This window comes from Centrocercus urophasianus, unplaced genomic scaffold (assembly GCF_019232065.1).
Source record: "Centrocercus urophasianus isolate 14NV4802_14NV808 unplaced genomic scaffold, USGS_Curo_1.0 seq_20, whole genome shotgun sequence".
Lineage (NCBI taxonomy): Eukaryota > Metazoa > Chordata > Aves > Galliformes > Phasianidae > Centrocercus > Centrocercus urophasianus.
The window spans coordinates 11674651-11689166 of NW_024884756.1; the positions used below are offsets into that span (position 1 = coordinate 11674651).

A 14516-nucleotide genomic window follows, 5' to 3' on the forward strand; every position below is an offset into this window, starting at 1 on the left:
ACATGAGACTTGTAATGAAGAGTCATGTAATCAAACTGTGATGGTTAAGGGATGTTGTTACCTGGCTCTGCTTTTAGGTTTTCAACCAGCACTTGGTGAATACAGAGCATTAATAGTAAGACAGGTAGAGGAGTTTCGGGTCATGCTGTGGCAGCTCTCAGAGGCAAAAGGTATACAGGTCTGAGCTATGTGAATACTTGAATCTCTATGACATTTCTGCATTTTTGGTGGCTTGCAGGCAGTGCCTATGTAGGAATTTTCTCCCTTCCAAAGTGAATAATCTCCACTGACTGAAGTGTAATCACTGTATGTTAAAAATGCATTCATACTGTCCTTACTGTCTCTTTGCAGACTTCTTGAGGATTGCTGTGTATAGGTCACATTACTTGGTTTGATACCTTTGGACTTGGACAACTTGAGAGTGCAGGGCTGAGGTGGACAGTCAGTCCTTAATTCTCCATCTGGACAGAAGTATGGAAATACATGTAGATAAGTGCAGCATAAATCCCTGCAGCCATAGCTGAGGGGGAGCTAGGGATGCACGTTCCTCCTTAGTCTGGAGCACAGAGTTCTGTAGAGAGGAGTACTGTAGGATGTCTTTGCTCCTGCTTGACCCCACTGGTGTGCTTCAGTGTTATAACTCAGCCTCTGTACACAACTGTCAGAGAATAGCAGGTGCTTAAATCAAACTATTCTGGCTCAGCCCTCACCTGTAGCCAATTGTTCTGTGAGCACTTAAAATTAAGGCCTGATGGGCATTTTCTCTTCTCTCTTTGATTGTTCTGGGTCTGGTAAGAGAGGAATTGACACCGAGCCTTACTGTGCTGCCAGTGAGACACTAGTGGTTTTCTGTCCCCTCTTATGAGCTGCCTGCTTTTCCCCTCATTTATGAGGCTTTCATATCTCTCTCCATCTCCGCTGAATGTAGTTGACCTTGGCAGAGGTTGCTGGTCTGAAGGAACAAGGACACAGACGTAGGTATGGATGGAAAGCACCTAGGGCACCATGGGCAGCCTAATCGGGGGAGAGGAAGAAGCTCATTCATTCACACTCCCATCTGCTTGGGATGCTTCAACATGGGGATCACTCTGACCATGCTAGATATAAGGGAGCGTTAAAGCTGGTCTTGCAGTTTTCATGCAGAGACACTGGGTAGCATTACTGGATCAGCAGCAGTGTTGAGTATGGACACCATGTCAGGCTGTGGCTGGGGAGGTCTGTGCAGCTGTTGCAGGGATCCAGACTGTGGGTGTTCTCCTTGGTAAGCCCCATCAGTGCAGGCTGGCAATCACTATAAGCCCCTTGCTAACTGCTAGCTGTAACCTGCATTAGCTCCCACAGAACATAACTGGGCTGATGGTTGGTGGCTGCAGTTATTTATTATCTTTCTGTGTGTTTCTGAGCCAGCCCAGAACCCAGCCCTGTTCTGTTATAAACAAGGAGCATCTTTAAGCTATGTTAGCATACTGAGAGTAACCCTCTGAGAAGGAGGTATATAGAAATGAAAAATATGATTATGCTTTGGATTGCCATTTCTATTTGTGCAAGCTCTTTCAGCACTGAATTAATTGTTCAGAGTGAATTTGAATTTCAGATGTAATTATTTCATATTTCAGGGATTGGGTAGGCTATAAGTGTGTCATAAAAGGCATTATCCTAACAAGATCCTTATAGGGACAAATCAATGCCATATCACTGCCAACTTTCTTCCATTCATTTACTACATCAGCATCCTGCGTAGGCAGGCTCGTTGCCATGGTTCCTAGGCAACTGTAATAATATTGTTGCACATGTATGTCAGGCATTGATTGCCTTTGAGGCTTTTTTTGTGTTGCAAGTGAACACAGTCTAGTCCATTTTCTTTTTCCTTGTGTTCTGCTAAAAGTCTCTTAAGAGTTCTGAAGGGCATGCCTGCAATACTCTTAGCTGAGCAATTCAGAAATACCTTGCAGACATGCACATGTGGATTATGTGGGGTGGTATTCATGCTAGAATCCCTAGGCAAATCTTCTTTAAGCTGCTGTGGTTTGCTCTGCCAATTGTCTTTTTAGTAACAGAGTTAAAGGTGCCTTAATATTTATGGTTCTTAGTGAAAGTATAACATAATCTAAGGAAAGTATAATGAACAACTCTTTTTTTTTTCTTGTTTGTACCCTGCAAGAACGAATTAAAACAGTAATCTGAAGAGATCTAGGCAATGAAGGGATCCATCCTGCATCAAATCCTTACTGAAATTACTTTAAAGTAAATACTCAAAGTGAGTAAATTACTCATGTGAGTAAATGTGTATAAGGCTTGGCACAGAGGAAGTGGGTCTGCTGTGGAAAAAAAATAAGTGTATAAAACTAGAAGGGAAAGAATGGCAGGTGAGTATGGTGCTGCAGGGAGATAAGGGAGAGCTCTTTGCTTCTTCTTTCTCTTCTCTTGTAAATGCTTCTGGTTTACCTTAAGCAAGTCAGTTCACCTCATCATTGTTTCATATTTGTGAAACAGGAATGGCGGTCTATCTGTCATCCACTGTTTGTTCATTCCAGGACTGAACAGCATAGCCATGATTCCCAGCTTGGTATTTGGAAGCCAGAACTGGTGCAGCCCATGTGCTGTGGTACTAAAGCAATCCTAATGAACTTGGCTGGTCCCAGCAGCTTCATCCCAACAGTCACAATGGTTATCCTCCCAACCTGTAAGATTCCTAGAAGACAAAACTGTCTTTCATATTATACTGTGGGTCATGAATTGATCATCCCCAGTTTATTTTGCTGTTTAAGTTGGAAGCTCTTTGAGGCAGTCCTCTTTTGAGTTGCACCCCCTCCTTTGGGAGTGCCCCCTCTGATCGTACCTGTGAGAGGACCTGAATAATGGCACAATGTGAGGATAAATAGAAATATGATCAATTGGTAGAGCAGAATCTAGAATTATTTGACGCATGAGCCTGTGCAATGTGAGGGATTTACCAGAATTTACAGTTTACCAAAAATTGACATCCTTATGTTTCAAATGTCCAGGCTCAGATAATAATGTGGACATTTCTTCAGCACATAAGGAGTGGTTTTGTGCTTTTAGTGTAGGAAGGCTTTTCTTTTGTAACTAGTGATAATAAGAAGAGCATTATAATGCCTGTCTAGCTGGTCTGGCTATGGAGAGCTGAGGCCCTTCTCTTAGCATACTTTTCAGTGCGATAGAGATTATTTAGAGAAATGAATAGTTCTTTGCACTTATATTACTTCAGTTTTCAAACAAGTAAAATATCATTAAAACATGAAACACCCTTTGTCATCTTGATAGAATTGGTCAAGTAAAAGAGAAAAGAGAGAAAACATCAAAATAGAGAGGAAACAATTTCAGATGCTGTCTGAAGAGGCTGAAAGTCAGTATGTGAGTAACAGTCAGTGTTCACCAATTCTTCAGATAATGTTTGAGAAATAGCAAGATGCTATTAATGTGCAGTATCGTTTATTACATAAGGAAACAAGAAAAGCCTGAATGGCTGTGGACTCATCGTATATTAACTGTGGCATATAGAAATTTCACAAAAGATGCAGAGATTTTGAGATACAGTAGTACCTGAACCATAAGTTACCTATGAAAACAATGAGGTTTAAGGAAAAAATGAGTATACATAGTAACTATTACATGAGCCTTTTGTAAATCACAAAATCTTTTTTTTTTTTTTCCAGGAAAATAAAAGCTTTTGGGCATACTGAGGGTTGAAAACAGCAGCAAAGAAAAACTGTGAAACTCACATGTGAAGAGTTAGTTGTAGAGTGTTTTTAGGGAGTCAGAGAACAGTTTTGGTAGTGGTCTCAGTAAGTAACAACTGGCTGGCAGTTACAGGCAGGAAGATTGACATTTTTCTTCATCCTTCATCAGGGAAGTATTAGCCACATAAAGGCATCTATGTGTTTACTTTTGTGCAGATATTCAGTTTGCCAGCCTGAAAAAAAAAGCTGCTTTTTGTAATTTTTATTCTGTTCTCTACCTTCTTAAAAAGTAGCAAAGGCAATTCTTGTCTGTTTTTTTTTTGTTTTGTTTTGTTTGTGAACTCCACCCATGCTGGTTTTTTTTCTGTCAAAAACTCTACAAAAGAATATGAGGAAAGGCTTAGAAATAGCTCTGTGAGATCGGTTTTCAAAAGGCAGTATCAATTTAGAAGTGCATGTGGAACACCCTTTTTTCCTAACACAGGTGCTGCTGTTCCCTTCACAAAGTAAAGCTGCTGCTAATCCAGCTCCTGGATTCTTTTCTTTGCTTTCCCCATCATTGTACCCATGACTTCCTGGTGGAGTTTCAGCAGAAAGGCAATTGATGGAGCAATTAAGTTGTTGCACTTGGTATTTGAGTTTTCGCATGTGTAAAAACACAGTGTCATCAAAAAGGAGCTTACTTGGAGCTGTGCACAAAGGGAAAAATGTCAGTCTAATAGCAGAGACAGAGTTTACCAGCGACTTTAAGTGCAAGCTCTGCAACTCCAAAGATAGTGATGCAGAACAAATATGGGATCAACACCTAAGTGCAGCTCAGCACTAATGTGCACTTTAGTGCCTGATAAGCCTTATGGAGTGCAGGTTCCTGCACTTGGAGAGATACTCTGCCAGCGTGTAGCCATCTGAACCTGCAAGTCCTGCGTGTTACATCAAATCATTTGAGTGAGAGAGAGACTCTTGCTGCTTTTCTAGGATTTAATGCCTCTGTTTCATAACATCTGGAGAAAGAAGCTTGTGCAGCTAGATACGCAAATATATTATTTGAAGAGCAGTGTCTATCTGTCCAAGTTCTTCATGGCAAGGAAAAGACTTCAGAATACGTGATGAAGCAGGAACAACAGACTGTTCTTAGCACTAATGGCCCTTCCATTTTTGATGCTACAATGGTGATAAAACTAGACTTCAGGATTAAAGAAGAAGAAATCTGCTTGTAATATTCTAAAATAGAATATAATTTGGAAGGGTTTTTTTGTTATCACTGAAAATTTTCTCCCAGGGTGAGTAGGAATGGTCGACCATTTGAAATTACCAGGATCATTTGAAACTGACTGGATTTGATACAGTGAAAAGCAAAGGCACAGATGGCTTGGGCAAAGAGTAATCTGCCATCCATGCAAGTGCAAGTTCAATATTAGCCTCATGTGACTGAGTTTCTTCAGCAGTGAGAAGATAGAAGTATACAGTGAGAACTCACTCAGACGTTCTCTCTCCTTGTCCCTCTGGAGAGCAAGAGGTAGTTTGCACTTCTCCTCAGAGCTCTGTTCTTCAGGCTTTTCCAGGGCTCTTCCACAGTGAAGCAGTGGTGTGGGTTGTGAGTTGCAGGGCAGGCTGTTTGCACTGCCTCTGCTGAATGCCTCACAGTGTGGGGTCCCACCCAGTCAGAGCTTTGGCTTGTTGTTCCATCCCTAGTAAAAGTGCAGTCTTTTTTTCTTTTGGTTTGGAGCAGGAATGAAAGAAGTTTGTTACTTTTTTCCACTGCTTACTTCTGAAACACGAATTAATATTAATTTAAATGCCGTAAATCATTGTTTTCTCTGTTGATGACCTTTCACTGGGAGGAGCAGGTGTGCTGACTCCTTTAATCCTTCTGGCAACCATTCTAGCAGCAAGTTTTGATAACTTTTGTCACCTCATCAAGTGGTGTGGAGAAATACTGAATGAGCATAGGGAGTGGCAGTGCAAAAGCACAAAATTACACTGCTCATCAATCATTATTCTCTAGCAACTTCCAGAGTGCAGCAAATTGCTGACTAACAAGGGAAAATTAGCTTGATAAAATCACCATTAGTGTCAGGTCAGAATGATGTAAAGTTTTAAAGACACGTCTGTCCTCTATGTCTTTCCTTCATCCATTACAGTGTCTGTTGGTAGAGATCCCATTTCAGCAAAGCACATAAGTGCATGCTTAATTTTACTCAAATCAGTAATTGCAAGGAGATCACCGTGATGCTAGTCACAAGCACGTGTTTATGTGCTTCACTGAGTCAGAGCCATAACATACTTTATCATTTGTGTGCTCAGAAAGAGAAATATCTCTGTGAGCCACTTTCTTGCTTCAAAAACAGTTTCAGACTCACGAGCTGGACGCATTAATGAGAGTATGTCAAGTTCTAGCACAACAGAGCACAGTAGTTAGCATTGTACTTCAGTTCTTTAATCTTGCTAGTTGAATTCTGTCAATTTGTGCTATCTAGAAGTCTGCCTCTTCAGACCTCTGTATAGCCATCTCAAAGCTCATCTGTTACTATTAGTCTATCTTTGGACCCATAAGTAAGTCCTAAAGCCAGCTCAAGAACCACTTCTTAAAAGTTATAGGTGAAATGCAGATGTGGCTATCATAGTTAACAAAACAGATTGTGTTAACTTATGGAGTTCTCCATAATTCTTTCCAGACTGCATGCCAAGTACTGCTATTTCTTTTAAAAGTGGCTTTTATTTGCCTTATGGCTTCTCAGCATTTGAGGCTTGCTGCTTCATATTTTCTTTTTTTTCTTCATAATGTTGATAACTTTATTTCAAACAATAAGAAAATTTCCTCAACAAGCAAAAAAAAAAACCAACCCAAAAATATGAAAAAAATAACAGTAAGAGTATAAAAATGGATGCCAAGATTCTCGTATAGACTATGGTAGCTGTGGGAGAATGAGGCATTGCGAGACAGAAATCACCAGCCTGACAAGCATGCCTCGTTTACATTCAAGAGCTGCTCTAGTTCTGTTCTGTTGCTTCCTTTGTTTGATTACACAACAGTAATCTAAGACTTTGTAATTCTGATGCTGTCATCCATTTATTTATTTATTTATTTTCATTTGGTTGTGGAACTGCAGCAATGCAGTGACTTACTGTCATTATACAGTTACTTGCATCAAAAAGCTGAGAAAATGTCCATCTGCTTAGCTCTAGCTCGCTCCAGGGTTGCCAGACATTTCAGTGCTCCACAGCCATGTGGAATTGGAGGCTTGATCTACTATGACATTACATCCATTACCATCTTGTCTGGTTCTTCTGTGGGACACAGCAGAAAATACTTCCTGCCTTTCCCCATTATTTTTACTGTTTGGAATGATTTCTTTTCCTGCTGTTGAAGTGGACTATTTTACTCCTTCGAGAACAGCTGACCCCTGGAACTTCATTGACAAAACATCTTGACTGTTCCAAATTCTGAAGTGTATCTTACTGGAAATGAATAATGTTATTCTTCATTACAGACCAGAGTAGCAAACTTTTCATTCATAAATCAAAAATTATATATATCCTGTGATAGCCTGAATGCTAATTAATAAGAAGAGATAAATATTAATCCTTGTAAGGTGAAGGAGAAACACTGAAACAGATTCTCAGCAAGTACATATGGATGCAAGTGCTCCTGAGTAGCTTTACACCATCAGAGATGTGAGCAAGACACTGCCCTTTGATACTGCGCACTTTTGAAATGTAGCGTGCTCTTTTGAGCTACCAGAATTTGAAGGAATGCCTACTGTCCACGGTCGATGTGAAGTCCGTTGCATGCTCTGGTCTTATTTTGTCATTCAATTTTGACGCTAATTTGTGTTTGCAGGTGTGAAAGCTGTGGTGCTGTCTTCCACTCTGAATGCAAAGTGAAGGCTGTACCGTGTCCCAGGTGTGTGCGTAAAGAATTGCAGAAGAAGCAGAAGTCCTTCTGGAGGCGACTGAATATGGATGAAAATTTTGAAGAGTCTTGCAACATGTTTGAGTTGTCATATCAGAACACATGAGTTCCTCAAGGCAGTGGCAAGCCTGAAGAGAACCTCTTCCCCAGCTGCCAGCTCAAGCAATCTCTCAGCTTAGCTAGGCAGAAATCTTTTTTGCAAAACAATATTTGATCTTCTTCAGCTATGAATAGCAGCTGCCAAAGTAACCGTAAAGCCTTGTCGGCTTTGGATTATCTGTGGCTAAACTGCATTTTGCATTGAAGTTCAGCCGCTAGCTCTCATGCAAAACACGGTTTACTTGAAATGCTTTATGTCTAGCTAATTAAGCACTTATCTTTTTCTTTTCCACCTCTGGAGAAGACCTTTCCTCAAGGCAGAAAGTATTTGCTGCCATTAATGCATTATTTTTGATGTTGTTCATTTAGAATTGACCAATCATCTACTTATTTATGTGTATTATTTATTATTAGCCTTCGCAGAGGTTCTGGTAAAGTGTGTCACAGAATAGGGCAGGAATGATTTTAAGTCCTCCTGTTCCTTTTGATACGGACACATGGTTCCATTTCCCTGTGTTTCCAGAGAGCTATTTTTAAAAGATCAGTGCATTTACATGTCACTCCTTGCAGAGGAAACAAAAGTACCTCTCATCAAACCTAATTCAGGATGTTTGCTAGCATAAGATGCAGAATAATTTCTTTAGCTGTGTTTACATATTTATAACTACTCAGTGGAATATTACATAAGCAGATAAGCAGGGTACTTGCTGCTGTTTTTTGTTTATGCTAACTATATATCTGTCAAGCTGCGTCACTGAAGTCCATTCTGCTTTACACTGCTTATTCTTGATCTGTGTGGGGTCACATCCTCATCTGCAGTAACATGACATTCCAACCTCTTGCTAGTCTTGTGTTTGAAGAACTTTTTAACTGTCCACCTTGGTTTTGTTTTTATGAGGTGAAATTTACTTTGCATGTTCATCTGACCTGAACCTACTAGATCAATAGTTGGGAAAGCATTCTTGTCCAAGTTACCTAGAATATACCTCCAAATTTGTGAAACATTAGTTTGCTATGTTCATGTCAAACGTGTGTCCTGAGTTCTCTGGGAGCTTTAGGGGGGTTTATACTTCTCTAGTGATTTCTCTAGTAGAGAGCAAACTTCCTCAAGGTATGGGTTTGCCTCATACACATGGAACATGGGAAAGTACTAAAGATGATAAATATATTATGACAGAGAAGTACATGATGGATTTTATTGCAGTGATGCGTATCATCGCTGATAGTGTTCAGTTCGTGTGATTTCACCTTTAATGAGGACTTAGAGATCTTCCTCATTCCAGCTCGTATTCTTAACTCTTTCTCCAGACCCTGCAGTAATATGTGTATTACATACATATTAATGCATTCATGTATATATATACACACATATATATATGCAGAAAGCAAATATGGTTTCAGAAGAAAAAAGCTAGTCACATGCATGTGCATTTTTCTTCTCACACATAGGTTTGTTAAAATGCAGGATACTGATCTTTGCTTCCTATATGATATGCAGGCTGTTGTATTCAAGGTAGAAAGCAGTATTGATCATTGAAGCAGCTCACTAATTGCTAAGTATTTTAAATAGAAGAGCAGGGTACATCATCTTACATTAGAGGCTAGAAAGCTACAAACTGCCTTGTATTGGAGTGTAAGTGGTTGCTTTTTCCAGCCTCCCTTGAAGAAAGTAGCTGAATCTGAGCTTTCTCAAATTTCAGCATGACTGCTATATATATATATAGAAGCATGTTTATATCTGTATACACTAGACAACCAGTGCCTTTCTTTTCCAGAAGTCTTTCTCCCATTGGGACTCTTTGGAAGGAAGTGAGGGTTTTTCCATGTTCTTGGCAGAGTAGTATAGGGATTCCTATATTTAATAAACTTGGTGAACGATGCACCTTTGTCACTAAAATTAATACTTCCTTTACACAGGGACATCTGTGTTTCACGCAGCTCACTGTTCTTCATGTGAAATGAGTTATTTTCAGCTGTCATCCTTAAGGATATAATGTTCCTTCCAAGTCCATTCCCACGTGAAGAACTCCCTGCATGTTCATATATGCAAACACTGAGCAAGTCTTGTGGAATTAGTCATGTAAACAGGAATTACAGTGGTACTGGCTGAATAAACAGTACACTCCCACGTTTTTCAATGTGTGTCACTACAGCCCGTCCTGTGGCAAAGCCAGTAACTCAGACTGTCGGAATCTGGCAAGTACTATTTTGATTTAACTCTAGACATAATGATGGGTCATTAAAGAAAAAAAAAGAAAGTTATGTTTTCCATGTCATAATGCTTTAGAACTTAAGATACTTTATGGCACCAGTTCATGTTCCGATTTAGAAAAGTGTTCTTGTGTGCACTGTGGAATACCCTACAGCATCAAGGAATTGAAATTAGGCATTGCAAAGTATTGATTACTTTTATAGATGCCATGATGTCTAAAGTGTCAGTGATGAGAGTGGCTGGATATTCTAGTAAAATTCTGGAGTAACAGTGGACAGCTTTGGAGTTGCTCTCAATTTGTACAGCTATTGCAGAACAGTTTTACTTTGTTATCTGAGACTTAGAGGGGAAAAAAGCTTTTGTTGTCAGAAAATTCATTGGAATTAGTGGTGAGTCTGGAACCTCTGCATTGCTAAGGACAGGGAGCAGAGCAAAAGCATGTTTTTTGATATGCTGGCAGCACCCAAAGCTTTTTGTGAATGGATAATGTACAATATACATTGGAAATTACTATTTTTAATCCAGTGTAATTGTAAATGAAATGGATGCATTTTTCTACCTTGAAAAAGTAATAGAGCTTCTTCCTGTAGCTATAAGAGCAGACTGTAAAGCGGATGCTTTTCTCTCAGGGATGCCTAGCTCCTATCCAAAAGAAGTTATTCCATATGGATGAGTAGGATGTAGTCTTCTGTTTCTGCCTTTCAAGAGCATAAAGGCCCAGTCCTGCCTTCAGGAATTGTTGGTGAAGTAGGAATGAGCCTTTTTCAATTTTTAGGGCTGTAGGGTGAAAGAATAAATAGAAACTACCGTTCATGTTGCTAACTCTTGAAAGACCTCAAAAGGATGGTTTTCCTGCTTGCTGGAAGCACTGTCCATGCTTCTGTAGGTGGTTTGGATTTTGTATAACACTGTATCTTGCATGACTTCTCTGCTAGTGTAATGTAGTGGTGCACACTGGTCACCAATGTACTGTTTTCCTGTTCCGTAGCCTTGTTTACGCTCTGCAGACTTCTAGGTGGGCACCAGCTGGAAAAGTACCTAGGGCCTTTCCAAATTATGCATTTCTGTCCCCCACACACGTGGACAGAGGTGGAATTTGTGTGTATGTGCTTCTAGTCCCATCCTGCCCATGCAAGAAATAAATTTGAACAGTAGCCTTTCACTGTGATTCAAAAATAAAATGTGCTGTTAGTCTCCTTCACAAAGAAGGTGCTCCCTTTACTTAAGGAGGAGGATAAATTGATTTGTAGGTCCAGTTACTGCTCTAACTTTGTTGTACAGAGCTTATAAATCACTGTAGAGATAGAATGCTTCACTGCAAGGGACTGTAGCCTGACTTTACAACTATTTAGAAAATTATCATCTCGATTTAGTTAGTCTGAGATTATTTAATGCAGAATACTGTAGATAAACTTACACAATTCTCCCTATTTTTCTCCTTAACCCAAACTTCTAGCTTTTTAATGTAGATAAACACATATCTAGAGAGTGCAAACTGCAGCTTTTTTGATTTTATCCATCTGCAGAATTTTGGATCCCCCAGAAATCTTTGTCTCTTTTAGTTGATGAAAAATGATGGTTTTATGGTGTGACAGTGTCTTGGCCTAGGAACTGGCAGTTGTGAGGGTTTCTGATAAGAGCAGATGCTTTTTGGTGAGGATCTTGCATTCTGCACAGTATGCCCTGTCAGAAGTGAGTCGTCAGAGTACCTCTAGAGCTGCTCGTATGAAGTCTCGTCTTAGTAAATAACACTAGGATACTGTGTGCATTATAATGGATTTATGATCATGTCCTGAAGGACTTTAAAAAAAAACAAAACAACAGAGGATGTCTGCTGATGGGGAAGCTGCACAGTTGTACTTTGCTTTTTCCCTGTAGCAACAGAAGCCACTGAGTTTCCTGGGCTTTCCAAGGTCATGATCTGTACTGCAGCTGACTGTTGATCTCGCTAAAAGAAAATTAATTTGAATAATCATCATAATCTTATCTCTTGTTTCTGCTGCTCAGCTGCAAGCCAGTCCCCTCTTCCTTTCCTTCTTTCTGTCTCTGTCCCTGCCTTGGCTCACAGTGGTGAGCCTCTGGCTAGGCTTCAGCTTCATAGCTGATGACTTTGCTTTTGAGCTAGTCAAGTTTGATCGCTTTCTCCTTCATAATTTGCCTTCCAATTTTCCCTTCCCAGTAGGAGTGCCTTACAGTATTGTATATTAGTTTCTATCTTCCTGTTTTGGATTTCCTGATTGAATCTGCTTGTTTGATTAACTTGTAGGCTTAAACTGGAACTCTCCTGTGGCTGCACATGCTCTTTTGCTGGGGCAGCTGAATAAATCAATTTGCTTGTTCTGTCCTCATGAAGTATGCTCTGCAGGCTGTATATACCAGCTCTGAAGATACCAAGCTGCATGGAAATGCCTCACTTTTGCTTAATCTGGTGCCTTAAATTTCCAACAATGAAGAATTTTGTCAGGAATGCTCTGCCACGATGGAGCATGTTTGGTGTTAGAGCTCTAAACCCTTGCTCATGGCAATTTCCATCTTGCTAGGAGTGGTTAGCATAAAATTTGTTTACTATCTGTGCTTTGAGAGGGAAATGTGAGAAAAGATAGCATTGGGGGGCGGGGGAGAGGGCATTGTTTTTATTACCTTCATTTTGGAGACTAGCTGGGCTTTTTTTCATATACAAATGAGGTTGTGCTAATGTGAGAACATCAGTGCTGTGGATATATAATAATGGCATTAAGGCAGGATCAGGTAACTTGCAGCTTTGCTCCTCCCGGAACCGCTGGCTGGCCTGTGCCATGTGATGAGAGGGTTCCACATGGTAAAGCTGGGTTTGTGGCAGTGAGGGCATTTACTCAAACTTTAGTTTTAATTCAGTCGTCTTTCGTGAAAGCTAAGCCTCTGGGGTTTTTTGTCAGCATTACCTTAGGGAGAGAGTTAACCTGCTTAAATATGAGCATTATTTGTTAAAGTCTACAGCGAACCTCATCCTGTGTGTGTTCATCTTGGGCACATGTCTGTACTAACTGGGATCTTTTAAGGCCACTTTTGACCCCAAGTAGCAGGATCCCCATTTGGCAGTGGCACTGTTTTCCCTTCACTTTAATAGTGTAGTGAGCAGACAGCCTGGACGATAGATAGTGTGCCAAGTGCTTCTTTACTTGAAAACCCTGGTGTGCACACACTGGCTTGGGTCATATCTTAATATGCAGGTTTCTTCCTGGATACTAAGGTGGCCCTTAAGTCAGCTCAGAATGCCACTTGTGGGCAGCATTGGAGAACTTTGGGCCTGGAAGGCTATTAACTGTCCAGGACCAATGTCTGTTAGGTCTCATCCACATACACAGCTGTAATTGGCTCAGTAACTTATTTTTGTCTAATATGTGTGTTGAACCAATGTAAATCATTGAATGCATAGCACTGTACTGGTGGAGAAAGGATTTATTTCAGTTTTGCTTATGCACTTGATCTTGCTCCAACTAAAGTGTTTTCAGACTGATTTTGAGTGGCACTGATACCTCTGATGCTAGGTAGGCTTATACCAGGCCCTTCTGTACTTGAGCCAAGCAAAAGTAAGAATTAATGAGCAAAATGCACATTTGAAGAGGTAAAGGCAGTTTCCAGATAAGCACCAGTCGAGTTGAAGCAGTTTGAGGCCGAGGGAAGCCAGGCATGATAGGCAGAGCTCAGGGTTTGGTACTGGCTCCTTTGGCCTGGCCTTACTTCCCACCAGCGCTCCAGCTCACCTGCAGCACCGTAAGTTGTTTGAAAACAATTATATGTGTGTGCTACTTCATCTGTTAATTTATTGGCAACATTGTTGTGTGTGTTTCATTGGTCTTTTGTTTATTTTTTGGTTTTTTTTGTTGTTGTTGTTTGGTTGTTGTTTTACTTTTGACAAGGATTTTGTTTAAATTATCTGCAACTACTAGGCAATGGTCTTAATTTATTATTGATGTGTAATAATGTAATTTAAATTCGGTGAGTTGAATTGCGTGTTGATACTTGAGCAGGGTTTATTTGGATTCACTTGTGACAGCATCAGAGCATCAGTCCCTTCTGTATAAAGGCATCTCTCAATAAACACTACAAAAATTACTCCTCTCCTTTTTAATCTGCCTTCTGCTGGGTACTGCACCATGTGCAGGATAAGAGTGCTAGTTTCCTTATAAATACTTAGTTCTTGGTAAAAGTCTTCAAAATCTAAGTAAATTATGATATTTTTATTGGGTGTGAGGCAGAAGATCTCTGGAAATGTTATCAATGACTGCATCAGGTTTGGTGTGTTTGAATTTACATTTCAGTCTCTTAAGTGTGTTTGAAAGCCCCAAATGCCCAGATTTTTAAAGGTGCTGAGCTCCAGCATCTTCCAGGAAAACGTATTGGGAGTTGTTGTTGGGCACTTTTGGGTAAGCATCTCATTGGAGCCATGGGGAGGCTGCTCTCCGCTATATGGCTGCCACGTGGACCTCTTCCTGCAAAATCCAGGTTAAAAAGCCTTAGACTGTAAGTAAGAGAGGTGCTTCCAAGCTTGCTGTTGGGCCCACTGAAAGGCTGGGAGAACAGGATGTTGCCTATGGTGTAAGCACTTTCC

General features: G+C 40.3%; 1 protein-coding gene across 9 annotated transcripts in view; it reads left to right on the forward strand.

Moving 5' to 3' along the window:
* The window catches only part of PLEKHM3 (pleckstrin homology domain containing M3), a 106306-nt gene extending 92286 nt beyond the window's left edge, over window positions 1-14020 (forward strand). For all 9 annotated transcript variants that reach the window (XM_042822309.1, XM_042822308.1, XM_042822305.1 and 6 more), the window contains one exon: window positions 7543-14020. In XM_042822309.1, the coding sequence (XP_042678243.1) occupies window positions 7543-7720 (178 nt within the window). In that variant the 3' untranslated portion in view covers window positions 7721-14020. The remainder of the gene's footprint in view (window positions 1-7542) is intronic.
* Window positions 14021-14516: the final 496 nt, after the last annotated feature.